Below are 21,562 nucleotides of genomic sequence, written 5' to 3'. Positions count from 1 at the left end.
AGGGCTGCCTTATTTAACCTGCCACCCTCTTATATTGTGATGTTGCATCTGGTATGGTTGGGAGTGGAGGATTGTTATTTTGGGGGTCATTACCTCCTAGGGGTCAAATGTGATTTCACAGTGTTACCAAAGGTATTTCCATCTATTTAATATGTAGTGTTAAATAGTGTCCGTGCAATAAATGTACATTTCCTTTTTACAAGAAAGAGCACTGAGTGGAGAATAATTTGAGAGTTGTTGCGTGCCAGCGAAATAGGATTGCTAGCACACACCACCTAAACAGAGTAGGCCTTGGACGACTCTGCTTCGCTACCCGGGTAGTGTCAAGCGCTACAGTGGGGTATTTGGTTCACAATATGGAGGCAATAATGGTCTTTTTACTTGTCATAATATCTTACTTTACGTTAAAATAAAACTAGTGCTTAATTTGTGCTGGTGCCTTCCGGTGCTTAGCACCGGCACTTATTTATCAGGGCTGGGTCTAGATGTCAGGGCCAACTCACATCAACGACTGCACAACGTGTGTAGTGTCAGCCAATATAATCGACTGCTGAAACTCTGTCCTTCCGGTGAAGAGCTAAGCCGATAATAAAACCATGCCTTCCATCAGTGTTGCCGGTGGGCGGACTACTGATTGGGCTGGATTTAGTCCTGTGCAGCCGCGGCAGCGTGCGCAACCTTTTTAAAATGTAATTTGCCACAGGCGCGCCATATCATCATGAGGCACGCACGCACTACGTACCTGCAGTCCGGCACAATTAATTGAAGTAGCAGCATGTCGTGCAGTGTGCAGCAGCATGCCTCTTAAAGGCAGTAACCAAGTAAGTAACCAACTCTGCTTTAACTGAGCGTGCCACATATGTCACTTAATGGTGGAATCTGCTTGTTCAGAAATGTTTTCTGACCGCAGCTTCTTTAAGGGCACCTGAAAGGTGGCATCTGTTTATTTTGCAATGTTCAGTGTCTGCCATGTCTTTCCAAGTCATTGAAAGGTTTGATCGGTTTGTTCTGGAAGTTTCGGTGTGCGGCGGGCGCTGGGTGATGCAACTTCGTTTTGCACAGTGTGACGGGACAATTAGTATCAAAGACAAACGATTTAATTGGTCTAATGCTGGAGCGAGATATTCAATTTATGTGCAAATTAATGATCTCTGGAACTCAGGCCACGAGCCCGATAAAGAGAGATATAGTGATGGGAAGTGTAGGATGAGGACGGGTCCTCGCACTTCCCTGGTGCAAGCTCTTAGTGGTACAAATTGTCACACTGCTCATCAATGCCAGACAAGGGAGTATCCAGAAAATGAAAACACCTCCTTCTTTGACCATCCCTGTATGCGCAGGTGAGCGAAGCAGGGACCTGACCGTCCCTAGAGGTTTTCAGGGGAGTTGGTGCTCGAGAAACTAGCTAATGATAAAATTGGGTTTTAAAGAAATTCCCCAAATAAAAAATGGCTTCTGAATATGTACCAATGAAATAATACAAAACGTTTTTCCAGTATTGCTGAGGCTGACATAAATGCGGTTACCTTCCTTTCGTCACCCTTTCTCTACTTTTCCTTTCATCAATGTAGTTTTTTTTTCCTTTTCTCACCTCCATACTTTTTGTTTCCTTTTTGAAAATTCCAGCCCTTGTGACCGCAAAACTCCTTCATAAATCAGCCTTGTGTGAGTAAATGTAAAGTCTGGAGTACTAATAAAAACCAATGCTGACAGTGCAACACCCGAAGTAACGCCAGGGAACATTTCCAGTCCTCAATTCAAATATTCAATTGATTCAAACACTATGTGTTGAAGTTAAATTTGATTATTTATTTTAAGGCAATCAACCTTTGATACCGAGTAAACAACACATGTCTTGTGTTGGGCTGCAAATAATGACCGAGGAGGGAGCCAGTAAGTAAATATTTTTTTACATTTGTCATCATTGACCTCAATTCACCAAGCTCCTTGATGTGTTTCGAAAACATAAATGTCACATACATTCAGCACATCTTAACTCAGCTACCTTTTAGGCTTGACTTGATGACACCTGCACCATTCATGCCAGATTTTTCCATATGATATACACGAATGGACTAGGTCACAGTTTTGTAGAATTGCTTTCATTTCTTTGGAAGAAAAAGATATGCAGTTATGCCATCCAGGTGTTACAAATATCTCAGCACAGAAGAGCTTGAGGTAACATATAATGTTGTTACAACTGCAGGGTGCTAGACGGCGCACAGCTAGATGGCTGTGCCTTAGTGCAGCTCCGCCGGCCGAGTTAATAATCCGCTCAACATCCTGCAATTGCTGCATGGTAGAACCTATCATCGGCCCGATAACAACACGGTGAGACACGGCTGGTGACACCACACGCAGAAAGGGATGGACCTGGTAGCAGTACGCAAAATGGAATAGGCCGTGAATGGTGCTCAGGCGACAGCTACAATAACTAAGTGCGAGAAGGGGGAAGAAAAAAACCCAGCAAGAGGTGGCCCCTGCCGTGGACCTGTGACCTTGTCTCGGCCCATTAAGTGACATCAGGGGATTGAACAGCGCATACTGCAATTGTGCTCAGTGGACCCCCGGGACGCCATGACCTCTATAACGGGCTAATAGACTGCACAACTAGCCGCTGACTAGACAAAATTAACAGAGGTGCAGGCTGGTGCCCCATGTCATACAGAGGCGACTGAATGAGCGGGGACCACACAGCATAAGGACCACCTTAGCCGCTGAGGAGCCTTGCACACCTCGTGGGCTTGAACCGTGCCACATTCCAGCCACCAGAGAAGGCTGCAAACTCATCAGTGCGCAGCTAAGATAGACTAAGGATGGGTAAAACAGATAAAAACCAAACAATGTCGGACTTGGAGTAGGAGACGCAAGCGGAGGAAGCAAGCTCGCTGGAAGCAACCCTGGCTGCGATGCACAACAGCCTCCAATCCATTGATGAAAAGATCGATGCGCTGAACCTAAGAATCAACTATATGTCTGCAGTCCTAGGATGCTTGGTTCCAGTCCCAGGGAGGACCTGGCTTGGGAGTTCGGGCTGGACTGTTCCCATGAGGCACAGGGTCAAGGCTGATTTGCAAATGGCTGGGTTCAAACTGGAACGGCATGGTGAGCAAAAAACGATTGATTTAGGCCCAGATCCCTGTACTTGGATGAATGTATGCCATTGTTCTGCATTCTGTCCATCAACTGTTGTTTTTGCTAAGCTGGACAAGCAGGGTGCCAGGCCAGGAGAAGCTGATAACCGTATATCAGAAACTGAGGACAACTTGAAGGAAGTTTCCACTAAATGCCTAGACATGGAAAAAGTGCTGCCCGTCACACAGGCCAAAAACGAGGATTTGGAGGCGTGCTCAAGGCGCAATAAGCTAATAATTAAGGGGCTGCAGAATCTACAAATACAGGCAAGTTGGAGTTATATATAGAGGACATGTTAAAGGACATTTTTGGGCCTGAACACCTGTTGCAGGTATTGATCGTGGAAAGGACGCATAGGTCCTTGGCGACCCGTCCGGCCCCTTGGGCCACGCAGAGGCTGATCATTGCCCGGCTACTCAACTATAGGAGTTAGGACACCGTGCTGCATTTGGCAAGAGAAGCAGAGCATAAACTACAAGGGCAACAATCTCGCCTTCTATCCGGACTTCACCTCGGTGGTCCAGGCAGCCCGTAGCGAATACTTACCTGTGAAGAAACAACTGCTGGCGGACAAAATCCCATACGCAATGCTGTACCCAGCCCATATTCGAATAGAGATTGACGGGAAAACGGAACTATTCAACACCCCGAAAGCAGCCATGGGCTTCACCAAGTCGCTCAAGAGGAGCAGACGGGAACAAGCCGACAGAACAGCGAAGAACAACAATGATGCTGAGGTGAAGGATCCACAAGATCCGGCAGGATTAAAAAAAAAATACCTGGGGGAACCACCACATCGACACACCAGGGCCCACTGAACCGAATAGACATAGCCCATGCTATGGGCAGACACGGCACTAGGGGACAACAATGTGAAGAGGTAGCGCTAACTCTTAATCTTGGCTGTACGAGCTAAGAGGTGCCTGAAGGGAGCTGCTGAACTGGCAGGGAGGAAGAGCGCTGCTCTTGGACGTAATGAGGACTGTATCTGATGGGACTCTGTGATAATGGCAATATACCAGATGTTCACACTCGGCCACCTCCATCAGTATTGGGAGGGTTTAGGCGCTCTAGTACCCCCGCATGGGAATGCCCGAACTCCCTCACTGGGGACCTGTTTCTAAATTAGTTGGGATAGGGATATCTGAGGGAGGTCTTTAGCCGGTTGGGTATACTGAATTGGGTGGGGGGGGGAGGGATGGGGGTGTTCAAGTATTAATGCAGTACAGACTAACTCTACAGCAGATTCTTCAAGTTATACCCTTTGGGGCGATACACGGGAAACGTCAGAGCAGGTCAGGAAGAATGCGGGCGATATGACTAAACTCATAACTTGGAATATAAGGTGCCTAAATAATCCTAAGAAAATACGACATGTTTTTGTGTATCTAGACAGACACAATATTCACATCGCTGTCCTACAGGAAACTCACCTTACAATACACACTGAACACAAGGTAGGGAAAAGATGGTCTATAGTCAGGGCTGCGTTGTCATACTCAGCATATACGAGAGGGGTAATGATCCTGGTAAAAAGGGGTACACGGTTCACGCTGATGCACACTGAGACGGATGACCAGGGTAGACTGGTCATGCTGCAAATGACGTTGGGAGGGAAGACACTTCTGTTTGTGAACACATATGGCCCTAATGTGGACGACCCAGAGTTCTACAATGAGGTGTGGAGGAGAATAGATAAGCTCACGGCACAGGTGGTGGTCTGGGGAGGAGACCTCAATGCATTCCTAGACCCACAACTAGATCATTCATCCTCCTCAGTTGCCCATAATAAACAAGCTGCCAGAATACTTAGGGAAATAATAGAGGCTGAAGGCCTGGTGGATGTGTGGCGGACCTGAGGGAACTTACATGTCGACAGTGCATGGTTCCTGGTCCAGAATTGATTATTGGCTGGTATCAATTAAAGTGAGTGCATGGACCACAGGAGTAAAGCACCTGGCAAAACACTGTAAGACCATGCCCCGGTACTCCTAGAATTAGAAATCCCCAGTGCGCTCGGCCGTCATTCCAATGGAGGGTGCAGCCCTCTGAGCTGCTGGATCAGGTCTTTCGCACAACAGTGGGTAAGGCCATTGTTAATGTTTTTCAAAAAATGAGGGCTCGGAGTGTGAGGCTGGGACACTGTGGGAGGCCTTTAAGGTGATTATATGGGGGGAATGAATGGGGGCGGAGGCAGGAATCCTGAAAGCGCTACGCAGAAGCATACGGGTGTTGAAGACAAAATGCACGCACTAGAGCGCACATATGAACAAACACCCACCCGAGCACTCCTAGCACAGATTAGAGAACTGAACTCTGAGCACACCGAGCTGACAGAACAGGAGGTACACCACAGATCACGAAGATGCAAGGCCAGAGCGTTCGGGAGGGGGGCAGGCCAGGCAGGACACTTGCAAACAAACTAGCTCAACCTAGAGACCAAGCTCAAGTGGTTGAGATGGTAAATCACACATCCGCAACACACTAAACAACGCCAGAGATCCTGAAAGTCTTCACAGACTTGTAATCGAAATTGTATGGGTGTAAAAAAACGGCAGCGGACAGCGATATCCACCAGTACTTTGACGACATCGCATTGGGTTGGCTGTCGGCAGGACAAAGAGAATATCTGGTCGAGCCCTGGACAGTAGAAGATGTAAAGGAGGCAATTGTCTCCCTGCCTAATGGGAAGGCGGCCGGCATCGACGGACTACCTGGGGAATTTTATAAAACGTATATGGATAGCTTGGCTCCTAAACTGTTGGAGGTCTACACGAAAACTTGTGAGAAGGGCGTATTGCCGCCCACCATGCGGGAAGCATTGATAGTGGCACTATTAAAGCCTGAAAGGAGGCTAACCGCTGTGAATAGTATGGACCACTTTTGCTAATAAATACAGACACCAAAATTCTCGCCAAGATAAAAGCTAACAGGCTCCAGCACCGAATTTCATACTGCCAGACCAGTCAGGCTTTGTACCCCAAACGCCCATGTCACATAATTTGCATACCCTGTTTGCGGTACTGCACCAATTGAATCCGGAGTTGAAGACAGCTGCGGTGCTGCTAGATGCGGCTAATGCTTGGTGGGGATGTATGTTTGCAGTGCTGCACCACATGGGAATGCCACACGCCTTTTTAAAATGGGTGAAACTGTTATAAACGCTCCCTATGGCCAGAGTCTGCATTAATAAGACTGTCTCAGATCCCATACAGATATACAGCGGAACCAGGCAGGGATGCCCTCTCTTTCCTTGCTGTTCTCTCTGGCACTGGAGCCTCTGGAGACACGCCCAGGCAGTCCTGGACTTCCGCTAATGACCGTTCGCTATATCATTGTATGCTAATGACATGCAGCTATATGTGAGGGACCCCGAGATAAACCTGGCGCCCCTCCTGAGAGAAAATGTACGCTTCAACGGCTATTCTGGTCTTCGAATCAACTGGGACAAATCTCTCATATTCCCCCTAACACCATGCACAAATAGCCACAACTTGGAATTCCCGCCGGCCTGGACGACGGAACCCATAAAGTATTTAGGCATATGGGTGCACAATGACCCTGAGGTAGTGCTCAACAATAAACTATGGGTGGGCTATAGTGAAACTAACAGATCAAGTCGCTAGATGGACATGACTCCCCTTATCACGAGCCGACTATACTATACTATACTCCCCAGATTTCTATATGTATTTGCTAACATCCCTATTGTCCAGACCTGCTTGTTAACTCTAGTCTGGGTGGGTAAACAGCTGAGATGCAGCTGGGACATACTAACCCTACCTTTCGACAGGGGTGGATTCGGAGCGCCAGACTTGCGCTTGTATTATCTCAGTACCCAAGCGCGATTTGCACATAGGATGTTCCCGCAGCTTTACCTCCCGCATTAGCGGTGGAAGCAGACATTTCTCACGCCACCCAGCAGACAGCAATGATATTACATAATAAAACAGATACAGGGCGAAAGGATACAAACACTGTCGCTTGCACCGCTAGGGCCTGGCAAGACTTGGGAGCCCGAGCAGGTAAAATACCTATATATGCCCGACAATGCCTATAGCTGCACATCCAAATATCTCAATGGCCCAAGAGCAGGGGGGCACTGGCGATCCTCACCGCTGCAGGCATTAACACACTAGGGGACATGTACATTAATGGCCAATTTTTGTCTCTGGGGGCGTTCACAGGTGGACGACCATACACGGCAATGATGGGATTCATATACTCCAGGCTTCGAACAGCAGTAAAACCATTATTTCCTGAGTTCCCTGCAGAACCGCAAGCTCTTAAGGCATTACAGATGCTGTTAACCACCACTGGGTGCAAAGGCCTAATGACCAAACTATATAATGCCTCTCAAACAGAGAATGCGGGATCGTCCGATTTAGATAGATGGAACAATAGAATCACTCCACCACTGGCCTGGGAGGAATGGGTTAGCGGCCTGCACGCGCACTGAGAGCCTTACGGCGAATTGCAACATCCGTATCGTACATTTCAGATATTTACACCACATGTACTACACTCTTGCCAAGCAAATCAAATTCGGGCTCAGTAAGGGCTCACGATGTAGGAGGTGTGGGAACGATTTAGCCCATTTTGTGCATCTGGCCGGGGAGTGTAAAATATATATGCCTTCTGGGTAAAGGTTACGGCGAGCTTAACACGAATGGTGTCAGAGACCGTACATTGCTCCCCAAGTACCTGCCTGCTGGGACTAACTAAATTACTAAAACCTTGTAACAGGAGGCTAGTGGCTGTATCCACTTTACTGGCCAAACGGCTAGTAGCGAAGCATTGGGGTTGGAGAACTGCCCCCACCCAGGCACATTGACTCAAAGAGATGGTATACTGTAGGGACCAATTAAACCCTTACACAGAGGAATTACTGGAGGCCTGCAGACCCAAGGACTTCTGGGCGCCACTAACTGTGTATCTACAGGCGCACCTGCAATAGACATGAAACCCTGTGTAAACACAGGCTGTAAGGCACGTATGTCAGTAAATAGGCGAGGGGAAGATCTCAGGATGGACCTGCATGCTAGCTGCTATGTCATCATACTGTACGATATCAATATTCTGTACTGCATAAGTTGGATGTTACATGTTTGCTCAATCAGCGTTTACCTTGCTGTATTTGTATGTGACCGCTATGCGGCAAATGTGCCTGTAATATGGCTGGACAAGAAACTATTGCATTAGCGTGTATGCTACAAATTAATAAACACCAAAAGAAAAATGTTGTTACAACTAACTCAACTAGGATGACACTGAAGTCTTACTGGACAATCTATAACACAATGCATCACTGCTCTCTGCGCGTTGGCCCCAGCCAAAACACTTAATTTGGAATTAAATCCACTAATAATGGTCCAATGTGGTGCCAGTGGAGCTGAAACAAACTAGTCCCAACCTGTAATGCAAGTTGCATAAGACTATTTTAACTGAAGATAGCCCCTCTCTAAGAAATAACTCTAAGGCCTCCTTAGTACCATAAAGAGAGCCAAAAAGTCTTAATTTACAAAATTAATCTAGCAGGTTGGACTGAATAAGAGAAGTCTGCATCATCTATCAAGAACTGTCTAACCCAGATACCCAGGAGAACAACCCCTGCGCATCACAACAATATTGTGACAAACTCCTGGATTTTTTTTGTTCAAAATTAGCACCATCCGTGACTCCGTCTTCAATGCCCTGTACCATCTTCCTGACACGCACTCTCCTTTCTTCACAGTTTTCATCCTTTCTCTGCCTCTGTCTACATTGCTGTTGCTCCACTTCCAGCACTCCACCCTCCCCGTTAGCTCTGGCATGGCATTTTAATGGCATTTATTTATGAGCTTTGGCAGAAACAATAGGAAGACGGGTAGTAATTATCGGTGTCCCCTTTCAGTGCATTAGTCATTTCAGCCAACTTATTCCAAAATTGTGCTTTAAATGCACTTTTTGATTTCATTTTTCTCAAACTTTTCTTGGGCGGGTGGAACCTCCAATCAAACCCTTACTTGACGAAGGCTCACTTGCTAAAATTCACATCGGGTATTACATCTGCCATTTGAGAATGTGGGTGGAAACAAATAATTGGGTGGAGCTAGTGGTGTAAGTGGGTGGAGCTGGGGGAAGTGGGTGTGTTCTCCTAAAAAATAAATTGAGCACCTGTACTTAATGTTTTACAAATTAAGCACTGAAGAAACCTAGTAAAACACACACTGAAAAAACATTTCAGTGTATTACTGACATTATAGTAAGGTATAAAAAAAAAAGACATTAACAAACATTTTTTTTTTTTTAAACCTTAGAAATACACTGAAAAAATAAAGGTGAAAGGGATGTTTTAGTTAGCTGGCACTGTCAGTCATAGTGTTACATTTAAACCCCAAAAAGCACTGAAATTCGCCAGTAATCAGATAGCTATAACTTGTGCTCCTTGATGCACTGTTTATAACATCGCATATTACATCACTCATGACATTTTCAGTGACATGACTAATGACACCTCAAATGTAGGGGTTTCCCCCTCCCCCTCTCCAGGTCTAATTAAGAAATAACTGTTTTTGCTACGTGTCAGTACAGCGGTGCTCCGTGTGGCCCTCGTGTAAATTTGCTGTAGAACCTCAGTATTAAAGGGGGGAAAAAAGACGGGCCTTGGGGCATTGTAAAACCATGGCGGGTTGGCCTGCAGCAGGATTTTGGATGCCGGGCCTGGCATGCAGTCAGGCCCTGCAGCGAATCTTGCACTGCGTACGATTAAGGGCCTTATGCAGAGAGAGTGGACTGCCTACAGGAATTGGGGGCAGGGCCTGGCGCCAACCCCATGTCGCACCGCAGGCCTAGTTAGGTATGGTAACAAGATGTTGGTTTATTTTAAAGTAAATCATTGAAATTCAATTGGGGGGGGGGAATACAAAGCTTAAAGTGACGTCATACTTAGGTTTGGTAATATCTTACTTTACATTTAAAAAAACCAAAACTTAAAATAACTGTAGAAAATAAAGATTAGAGTGATATTATAGTTCTATCAAAATGTCAGCTAAAACGTTACATTTTAAACTCTACAAACCACTGAAATTCACTGATTATAGTTAATTGTAGTAACTATAACTCGCACCCTCGCCAGGCACTGCTTATGACCTCACACATTAAATCATTCATGACGTGTTCTATGATATAATTGATAACATCAATGCAGCATCTGGAAACAGTCTGCATGGCGGGGGTCACGAGTTATAGTAAGGCGCTAGTATGTGAAAAGTAAGCAGCAATTCTAATGAATGAAAGTGGCGTATGTCACATGTAACTTATTTTTTTCCTGTCTGCATTTTGTTTTGCGATGTATTGTTTGGCACAGTTGAAATAAACGGAAGATGGATTTGTGACCGGATCATTTGAAATGGTAACATTTTCAACACAAGTGAAACTTATTCATAAAAAGAAACAGATGCCATAAAATAATTGGATGATTTACGACCCGTAGAAGCACCAGGTTGAGTGTCCTTGCGTGGGAGACAGCTCCATATTACAATTAAGAATGTCTCATCGCTGAGGCGGCTGGAAAGAGGCTAATCCCACCTAAAGAGAAGTTGCAGATAGCAAGAAGGCCATACTTTCCTGAAAGAAGATAGAGTACCAGGTGTCTCTTGATTCTGGGATGCGTTATTGTGCTATCTGGGTTTTCGTTACTCGATTCAGGTTTAGGGAAGCCTTACTTAAGTGCTCCACTCTTAAAACACATTTCGTTTTCCCTCCATACTCCTGCTGAGTGAATCTGTGGCAGGGTTTCTTTTGTTCTTCAGTAGAAGAGGGCAAAATAATTCTACAAAAATGTGGTTGGAGAAAATCTGCATGTTCCAGCATCCTGCTAACAACTGAATTATTATCATTTTAGACTTGAATTCTGCACCAATAAAAATCGGCTAGTGGGTCGCCTGTAAAGCTGGTCCAGAAAGGTGTGTGGCGTTTCTGCCATTTTGAATGGCTGCTCCGCACCCAATCAGATAGGCCGAGACACAGGGCCAATAGTAATTGGTTAGTGGTAGGTAGACAGATTATCCAAAAATCTAACTTGCTTCATCCAATGTACTTGACTGCCATTTGACAAATGACCATTCTGAATGTCCAGAATCATTTGTCTAAGTGTCTGGCACACTCCATGCCTTCCAGGACACGTGCTGTGGTCCAGACAGATGTTGGGCGTCCTGCGCCAAGGCGTAGCTGCAAGGCGCTGAGCCTCCCACGGTGGTCCACAGTCATCCGTACTATGCAGAAGGATTTTCCCACCCTCTCGTCCCCGTCATTGAAGGCAGAGTCTCAAAGTCCTCCGACTAAGAACAAGTTCGTCCACCCGCACTCTTCAGCACCCATTGTTAATTCAAAGTACATTTTTTTTTAATGTACTCAACTTTAACTTCAACTTTATAAATAAATGCTAAATTTATTTCACAGATTGGGAGATTTAATTTCTTGCAGAATTTTCTAAAAAGTGTTTGATTTGGGTATCCAAGGTTCAATATTATTTTATTTAGGTATTTAATGGATGGGTCTCTCAAACCGCAGGAAGGAATGTTATTTTCTATAATGGTACTATCTTTAAACGTTTTTGCCTTCTAAATATGAACAATTGGAAAATCTGAAAATTAAAGAACTATGCTGAATAAATTCTGATTACGTTTAATTCGCAACAAATATTATATGCAAAACAAACTTATGTTGCAAAATAATTGTTTTGCTGTGCACTCATAGAAGCTCATTATTGGGTTGTATGACAGAGGCATGCATGGCTAAACCACGCATGCCTCTACTATGCTGCCTAAAAAACGAATGTGTCCGAACAACGCATGCCTTTATCACGCATGCCTTTACTACGCTTGCCTTTACCACGCAGTTTTGTCTTAAAGGCTTGACTTGTATAGGGATGTGTGGCAAAGATCACACCCTAGACCACCTCCCCTGAGGCATAATAACTAACCCAACCTCCCCCCCCCCCCCCGAGCTCTAAAAAGTAGCCCGATCCCACCCTGAGCCATTAATACTAGCCCGACTCCTCCCCTAAGCGCTAAAAACTTCTACATCACCCCCTGGGCCCTAAAAGCTACCCTGAACCCCCCCCCCCCCACTGCCCTAACTGCCCGACTCCTCCGAGCCCTAAAACGTACCCCGACCCCACCCTGAGCCCTAAAAGCTACCCCAGCCCACTGTACCCTAAAAACTACCTGAGCCATAAAAACTACCCTGACACCCCCAGGCCTAAAAACTGCCCAACCCCCCCATGAGCCCTAAAAGCAACCCCAACACACCAGCACTAAAACAACCCCCCTCCCCCATGAGCCTTAAAAGCAACCCCACCCCCAGCCCGAAAAACAACCACACCCCCCAGCCCTAACCATGAGACCTAAAAATTACCCCAACCCTTAAAAACGACCCCATGCCCCCAAAACTGGTCCCAGCCCTACTTACCTCACCGCGTCCTCTCCCGATCCTTCCATTATCCCTCCCCGCCCATTTCAGCATCTAGACTGTGCATATCCCTAACCACGCATATGCGTGGTTAAGGCATATACATGGTTACGGCAAGCGTGGTCGCGCTTGCGTTGGAACGGCACGAATGGCTCTACTCACGTTGTTCAGGCCGTTTTCCCTAGGTGATCAACCGTCCGTAAATTTCACAGACCGTCTGTAATTTGGACCTCACGTCCGTTGTCCGTGATGATCCCTTTTACGGACGCCTTTTGTCCGTAATTTTGGGCATTGGGGAACATCACTGTTTCCCCTGCCAGAAGCCTCAGCTCCCTGATGGGGGCACCTCACACTCCTCTGAGCACAAGAGCAGCCCCACTCCGCCCATTGTCATTCTGTCTGTGGCTGATTGCCACATACAGAATTACAATGGGTCAGTCTATGCTCTTACTACATGTGGTGGGCCTCCTGCAGCCTTGGTCTAGGGCAGGACATTGTCAGGTGGAACACATTTTAAAAAAACGCCCATGCTGCTAGGTGATAATCCAGTTCATGAAAAGGTGGTGAAACAAGTTGTATAAAAAGGGTTATGGGTCTTTCAGTGTCTTATCATTTTAAAACTGACACATTTTCAATGTTATGTTCTACAAAGCCATGGTTGCTGCTTTTTTTTTTTTAATTATATGCAACAATCAACCATTGACAAAGGCAATAGTTCTGGCTTTTAGGTGTTACACTACTTTGTGTGTTATATATCTGGATGCAATGACAGAGGCAGCAAATTACCAGTTGGGTGGCACACTATGCCAAACACAGATTTTTAGCTTAGGTGTTTTAAGCCATGCCCTTAATTACATCGAACACCCTCTTTGGAGAGACCCCCTAGTTTTTTCATCCCACTTAAAGCCCTGGAAACAACACCATGTCACAGTGGCACTGTGCATCTAGCATGACTTCCACTTTTTCAGATTGCCTATTTACAGGGGCATAGTGAGCCCTCCCCGCCCCAGCCTTTGCTTTAGGAACTACAGCACGGGTGAAGTCCTTGATGGGCCTCTTCTGTCTGCAACTCAGCAGACAAAGGCTCAGCTCATAATTAATGTGAAAAGGTGTGTAAGTGAAGGGATGGGTGGATGGCTGGATGGATCAGTGAAAGGTGAATGGATGAATGAAAGGGTGAATGGATGGATAATGAGAGAAAGGATGGACTGATGAGTGAGTGGAAGGATGGATGAGAGAAAAGGTAAATAGATGGATGTACGAGTGGAAGGGTAGATGGATGAGTGAAAGGATGGATGAGTGAAAGGATAGATGGATGAGTGAAAGGGTGAATGACAGGCAAGTTAATGGGTGGATGGATGAGAACTGATGGATGGATTGAAGAATTGATAAGTGAAAGGGTGGATGTAAGGCTGGATGAGTAAGTGAAAGGGAGGGTGGATGGACAGAAGGGTGGATAGATGAGCGAAGGAGTGAAAGGGTGGCTGGATGAAAATGGATGGATGAATGGAGTGAAAGTGTGGATGGATGAGAGAAAGGATGGATGAATGAAGGAGTGAAAGGGTGGATGGATGAGAGAAAGGATGGATGGATGAGCAAAAAGGGAGACACTCCAGAAGACCATGGTGAACAAAGTGGACGACGCCGAACCACAGGGAAGGAGCATACCCTTGCCCCCGGAAAGTAAAGGACCTACTAAATGGAAAGGGAAACAAGGGCAGACCTGGAAGCAGAACAGGGACAACAACGGAGCATGCTACAGGTGTGGACGTCTAGCACATGCAGCCCAGGACAAACGTTGCCCAGCGTTCCGAGCGAAGTGTATGTTCTGCGGCATAATGGGCCACTATGAGAAAGTCTGTCGACGAAAAACGAGGAGACCCATGGTGAAGTATGTTGCTCACGATCAACTGGAGGAAGAAGATCATCAAGAGGAAGACGTAGAGGTACTATGCGTAGAAGACCAAGTACTGGGGATAGATGGAAAACGATCCCGCAAACCACAATGCGACATGGTGATAGGAGGAGTGAGAATCAAGATAGTAATAGACTCGGGATCCCCTTACACCATCATCCAAAGAGCAGTGTGGAAGGAACAATTCGAGCCCAGTTTGGGAACAAGACTAGAACCACCGGATATACGACCAGTATCGTACACAGGTGAACCGATTCCCATGGTGGGTTACAGGATGTGGATCTTCGAATTTAGAGGAAGACGGGCAGAATGTAAACTGTACATAGCGGAGAAGGGCCCCACTGTCCTAGGTTGGGTGGATCAAGGTGATTTAGGGATTAAGCTAGACCCTGGAGGGGACACACAAGTGCTTATGACCGCGCCAGGGAGCTGGCCGGGACTGGAAGAGATGAAGAGCAAATTCCCGAAAGTGTTTGGAGGGAAGGTTGGGAAACTGGAGAAATTCACACACAAGATAGTACTCAAAGAAAACTCTAGACCAGTATCCCACAAAGTCCGCAACATACCTCTAGCCGTAAAAGAAGCAGTGCAAATGGAGCTTCATAGACTGGAAAAAGAGGGAATAATAGAGCCGATAGACAGCGCAGAATGGCTCGCCCCCTTGGTAGTGGCGATGAAACCCAATGGCAAAGTCCGCCTATGTGTGGATCTTCGAGAACTGAACAAATGCCTCATAGTGGAAACATTTCCATTACCCCGCATTGGGGAAATGCTAGCCAAGACCAAGGGGGTAAAGTGGTTCTCCACCATTGATCTGACGTCGGCCTATCACCAGATAGATCTACATCCGACAAGCCGGAAACTGACATCCTTTATAACACCCTTTGGGTGCTACCAATTCCGCAGAATGCCATTCGGTCTCGCCTCAGCAGCGGCGGTGTTCCAGAAATTAATGCATCGCCTATTCCAGGACATCGAGGGCATTCAGTACTTCCAAGACGACATACTGGTGATGGGAACAGATAGAAAAAACCATGATGAGAGGCTGGATAAGGTACTCAGAGTGCTAGAGAATAACTGCCTAACCGCGGAATGGGAGAAGTGCCGACTGGGAATGATGTCAGTCACGTACCTAGGTCATGAAATAGGAGGACAAGGCATCACCCCAAAACGAGCAAATGTGGAGGCGATATGCAAGGCAACAGCCCCCACCAACAAAGAAGAGGTGCCGTCCTTCCTAGGGATGGCAGAGTATTACAGCAAGTTCGTCCAACACTTTGCCACCAAGACACACCACCTAAGACAACTAACGAGGGACAAAATGGCATACAAATGTACGGAAGAAACAAAAAAGGAATTTGAAGCCCTGAAGAAAGACATCAGCCAAGCAGTGCCCCTACAAGGATATGATCCACTCGGTCGGTCAATACTGACGACGGATGCCAGCAAAAAAGGCCTAGGGGCAGTCCTCATGCAGGAGAGGAGAGACGGAACGGCAGAGACCCTCAGCTTCGTGTCGAGAACACTATCACCCACTGAACAGAAATACAGCGTGATCGAGAAGGAGATGATAGCAGTAGTGTGGGCCATGGGGAAATTTCGCCAATTTCTATGGGGCACAAGATTCCTACTCAAAACAGATCATAAGCCATTAGTCAAAGTGCTCACCTCGAGTGGGCATGCCAGTGCTACGCCACGCATCACGAAAATGACGCTCAAACTATTGGAGTACAGGAACGATATGGAGTACATACCGGGGACAAGAAACAAGGTAGCAGATTACCTTAGTAGAGCGGCAGCCATGGAAGAAGCTCCGAACGCTGCTACAGAAGAGGAAGAGATGGTAGCAGTAATGGAAGATCCAGAAAGAGTGATAAGTAAGCAAGACTGGACACAAGCGTATGGAGAAGACCGGGAAATCCGTGAAGTCAAAGAGAACATAATACATGGATGGCCGGAAAAGAAACGCCTAGGGGAGGCACTCAGGAAATACTATGAAGTCAGGGAGGAATTATCGGTGGGGGACGAAGGAACATTCTTGTACAGAGGGGATAAAGTGATTCCCCCGGCAGCGTTAATTTCTCGATTAGTCGCATTACTACACGAAGGACATTTGGGAATAGTAAAGACCAAGGCGAGAGCAAAGCACATGTACTGGTGGCCAGGAATGGACGCTCAGGTGGAAAGGCATGTGAGAGAATGTGATCAGTGCCAAAGAGCGGACAAAACGCTGATTCCCCTACGACCGGCGTTGGGGAAATTCACAATACCGAGTGGCCCGTGGGAAGATGTGGCAGTTGACATCCTGGGGCCAGTGCTGGACACCCAAGGAACGCCCAATACCTATGTGTCCTGGTTGACAAATACTCGAAATGGCCGGAGATACACATACAGGAGGAAATGGAAGCAGAGACAGTGATTAAGTTTCTCACCACAGTGTTCCTAAGAGATGATATTCCGAGAACTATCTTGAGTGACAACGGACCTCAATTCACGTCTGAAAAATAGCACAAGTATGCTGAGCGAAATAGAATCAAATTGCTACACACCGCAGTGTACCATCCGTCGAGCAATGGACAGGTGGAACGATTCAACAGAGTCCTTATGGGGTCCATTCAAGCAGCCATCATGATGGGAAAAGATTGAGAGAAAGAGATACAGAACATGATTTGGGCATACCGCATCACTCCCACGGGCACGGGGTACAGCCCATTCCAAATCTTAAGAGGGAGACACCCCTTCACCAAGGACAATGTGATGTGGAGAGATAAGATGATCACCAGCAAATGGTCCCCTGCGGTGGTACAACACAACCTAGAGAAGGCCCAGAGGGTATACACGGAGTACTACAACCAGAGGAGGAAAGTGAAGGAAACAACACTAGAGAGAGGGGAATGGGTGAGAGTCAAATTGGCTGTGTGGAAAAGGAAGGGAGACAGCAAGTATAGTCCACCACTACAGGTGAAGGAAGTGTACGAGAGACCTGCATTACTCAGCGATGGGAATGTGTGGTCCCAAGACCGCATGGCCAAATGCAATAAGATCTTAAAATGGCCCGAGGAAGAGAATGAAAAGACACAACAAGAAACCAATCCTAGGGAAAACGAAGGAAGTAGCCCCACTGAAGGAAGAGACATGAAGGAGGGAAAGAGCCGTGAGGAGCAGGAAGATCAAGGGGTGACGGAGATGGAGGAACTACCGAGAGAGGAGAGCAGTAGCCCGGGGAGAGTAGGACGAGGTGACCCCCGAGATAAGGTGGGGAGCCCAGCTGAGGACAGTAACCCAGACATTTCCTTCACTCCGGTAAGGCGCACCCGAGCAGGCAGAGTGATCGTAAGACCTAGCCGCTTCAGAGACTTTGATCTAGAGGAAAGTTATGCACCCTAGAGACTGTAAGGTCTGCATGTTTATTGGGCCTTGTAAAAGAAGGGAGATATGTAGTGTAGTGCTCTAGTCCTCGTACGCTACGTAGTTACGTAGCGCACGAGGACAGAGCGCGGAATGTAATGAGCGTGCGCGAGTCGCGTTACCGACCGCGTGGTTGTGCTTGGCCCGGCGCTCTCGTGTATATCGAGAATAAATTTGATTCTTGAACTATAACCAAACCGAGTCCCCTTGCATCATTGAGAGAAACCTACATCATTACAGAGTTCGTATGTGCCAACCAAGTTCGATAAAGTCTTCAACCTACATGGGTATTGTGCACACCAAGGCATTCCAAAACTTTTTCTTCTACAACCATGCGGTTCCTAGTGCAACCGCACGAGGCAAAGTTCATTTTGCCTTTGGTAAATTAATTCATGGGTGAGGTGAAGTACTTCACAAGTCGGCTTCATCGGTCAACTCGAGTGAGATTTCACTCATTGGTGGCATTACGAGACATTGTTTGTTGTTCATGGTAGCACTTGCACACTATTTTGCAAGTTTCTAATGTCACGGATGGGTCAATGGCATTTAGCAAGCCTAATGAATGAATGTGTTTTTCGGGGGGGGGGGGGCAAAGTGTTAGCAGACGTTATTTTCCGGTGTGTGCTACATGTTTTAAAATATTATGGGGAATTTATGAGGTGCTTACAATATCTTGATGTTCTTTGCTACCAGAGTTTCGTTTACATTTTCAGTGTGTACATGCTGTTGTTTTTGTACACTCTTTTTGCTGTCCAGGGAGCCTTGCTGAACGTGATTTCTAATTCTGCATATTTTGGAAGTGCTGCACTTTCTATTTTTTTTCTTTTCTTTTTGATACGGTGGTTGTGTGCTGTGTTTTTTACAGAGAGCATTACCTTACTTTTCTTGATGTTGGGCAAGGGGTTGTGTGCTGTGCTCATGATTCAGGGCAAAGGTCCTAAGCCATATTTTGTGCACGTGCAGTGTGTTCTGTGTGGTGTATTTCCCACACATTCCACCTCAACTAGTGTTGGGGGAAGTATTAAAATGTCATTGGGTGTAGTGTTCTGCGCGTGCGTTGTGTACCTTGTGGTCTGTTTCCCACACATTCCACCTCAACTCGTGTTGAGGGAAGTGCCGTAGTTGTTGGGTGTTGCAGTGTGCACCTGCTTATGTTTCGTGTGGTGTTACACCACACATTCCACCTCAACTTTGGTTGGGGGAAGTGCTTACTCTATGTGATTGACTTACCTACTACTTTCTACTAGGTTGTGGAACTTCTTTGTTCCGTTCTAGGTTCCGTGTGATCTTTTATGCGACATCTTCCACCTAGGCCTCTGACTTAGGTGAAGGGCAGTTTATGCTGTTTGTTCCCTGTAGGGTAGTTTTCCACACGTTCGAACTTTTTGTAACTGGTTTTTTTTCTTCTCTTTTTGGATTGTTCTCTTCTACACCTGGTGGTTGTCACCCTTTTCTCTTTTCTCATGTTTGCCTGACTAGCTTGCATGTTTTAAGTATCTGGGTGTGTTTCTTGATTGTGGTGTGGGAGTGTATGAGTTTTGTTTTCGTAGAAGGGGATATGGGGCATGTGTGTATTCTGTTTATGGTACTTGTGTTTACTTTTCCTCTTTATCCATTTTATTTCTTTTGCATGGAGTTTTTCCACCTTCTTTTCCATGCTGATGTATCAGTACTTTGCCACCTGCTCATTTGTTTGCAATTGTTCTGGTATCTTTCCGAGAGTTCCTTTGCTCTCAGTATAAAGGAAGGAGATGTGTTACACCTGCTAATCAGCCAGGGTGACTGTGTGAGAGAATGTGGGTGAGTGGAATGTTGAGGAGTGTGTGAGGCAGTTGGTGGGTGGGCTGAGCAGCAGGAAGGCTGCTCCTGGTGGGGCTCTACATTGTAACATCATACTTGGAATAAACCTACATGTAAACTACTAGGAGCGCACTTTCTTCTGTTCACTACAGTAGCATTATAAAAGAAATTAAATACACATGAGTAAGGGTCTATGTGAAGAGGAGGGTCACCATTGGAGGGTGGTAGCAAGGCCGGACTGGCTGAACCGGGCATAGGACGTTTCCCTGGGAGGCTGGAAAGGTGGGGGGTTGTTACCACAAAAAGACCTGCACACTTGCTGAAAGCTGCGCGCATACTGAAAAACCATAAAGTGCACAATTGTCTAAACCTAATATAAACGTCTTTTCACTGGTACTTAAGTGAATGTCTATTTACTTGTATACTATTGCGTGACCTCTTCTGATGTGCCTGTAAAACGTATCTTTTATCCTGAATTTTGACCTCCTGTCCTGAGTTTAGGTCCTAAATTTTGACCCTTTGTCCTGAATTTTCACACTCACCATCCTGAATTTGCACCCATGCCAGTTGGTCACCCTAGTCTTCCTGTTAATGTCTCATTTAACGTACAGCATCAGACATTGTGCATTCGCTCCTTCTCATCCAGGCACACTGTTTGAAGTTAACATTGCACAGTGAACACCAGCCTAATTACAATATTCTACATTGGTTTACTTTGGAAATGAATTCATGTGTTAATAGTGGCTACTCTAACTTCCATCATTTGCTTAGAACAAAATCACTGACCTCAAAAGCGAAGTTTCAGCTTTATCAGTACTTTTTGTTGAGGCTTGAAAAGTGTAAGTATTTTACTCTGAAGTCAGTTGGCGGCCTAACATGGTATGATTGAAGACTAAACGTGTTAATAAAGAGACATAACTCATTCATTCTTTGCTTATTTTTTTTTTACAGATTAGTGGTTGGAGCCAGCTGTATCCTTTATTCGGTGATATCCCATTGGTTGTTGTTTTTTGATTGATGCTGTTTAGTGTTTAAAGTATTTGAGTTAAAACTAAGCTTGAACTGCCCGTGTTGCCCATTTATTTATTTAAAAAGTTTATATAGCGCCTGAATCACCCCCGAAGGGTTGTCTCTGCGCTTGCGGGCCTATCGGAGGGAGCTGGCACTACGAAATAGACAAGAACAGGGCGTTTTTCAAGGCCTTTCTAAACTGAAGATGGTCTGGGTATTGCCTCCGTGAGATGGGGAGCTGGTTCCAGTACCGGGGGGCCAGGTACGAGAAAGAGGGATTTGGAACCGGAGTGGAGTTCCCTGAGGCATTGAAGTAATAAACACACCAAGGCATTAAAGGGGCTGAGCTAGGAATGATCTGGGAGACTTTCTTGACGAACGTCTGCAAGAGGCCTTGCTAGCAGCACCTGACACATGTTAGTAAAGCGGCAGTCTGTTGATAGTTTACTTTGTGTTTCCCTTTGGATACCTTCTCCCTCTGGCTCTCATACTAGGATCGGCCCAGAGAACCAAACAGTCCATCGCCATGCTATGTTAAAAGAGACCAGACAAACTATCGCAAAGTAACAGTAATGTATCCCAAATTGCAATTGCTCGTAGTGTCTGTTGTGATTTCTGCCAGTTGGGATCAGTGGATAACACTTGGATCTTACCTAGTTGTGGCCCCCTCAGTTATTGAGGTTGTTTATCAGTGGTGGGGATAACTGAGTTTGGTAGCTTGCACCGCTGCCTTCCCTTTTTTGAGTCCAAAATCATCTACCTGAGGACCAATGATGTTTACTTACACTGACCTAGTACGCACCTATATTACTTCTAGTGCCCTTATGCCGTTTTCCAAGG

At 46.1% G+C, this 21,562-nt stretch overlaps 1 protein-coding gene across 1 annotated transcript in view; it reads left to right on the top strand.

Annotated features, from left to right (window-relative positions):
• The window catches only part of TXNRD2 (thioredoxin reductase 2), a 683,633-nt gene that overhangs the window by 315,931 nt on the left and 346,140 nt on the right, over positions 1 to 21,562 (top strand). Inside the window, exon 9 of the mRNA XM_085634274.1 lies at positions 20,663 to 20,682. Coding sequence (XP_085490400.1) covers positions 20,663 to 20,682 — 20 coding nt within the window. The remainder of the gene's footprint in view (positions 1 to 20,662; positions 20,683 to 21,562) is intronic.

This window comes from Triturus cristatus, chromosome 11 (genome assembly GCF_964204655.1).
Source record: "Triturus cristatus chromosome 11, aTriCri1.1, whole genome shotgun sequence".
NCBI lineage: Eukaryota > Metazoa > Chordata > Amphibia > Caudata > Salamandridae > Triturus > Triturus cristatus.
The sequence above is the reverse complement of the archived record's forward strand: the minus strand, read 5'-3'. Positions and strand labels throughout refer to the sequence as shown.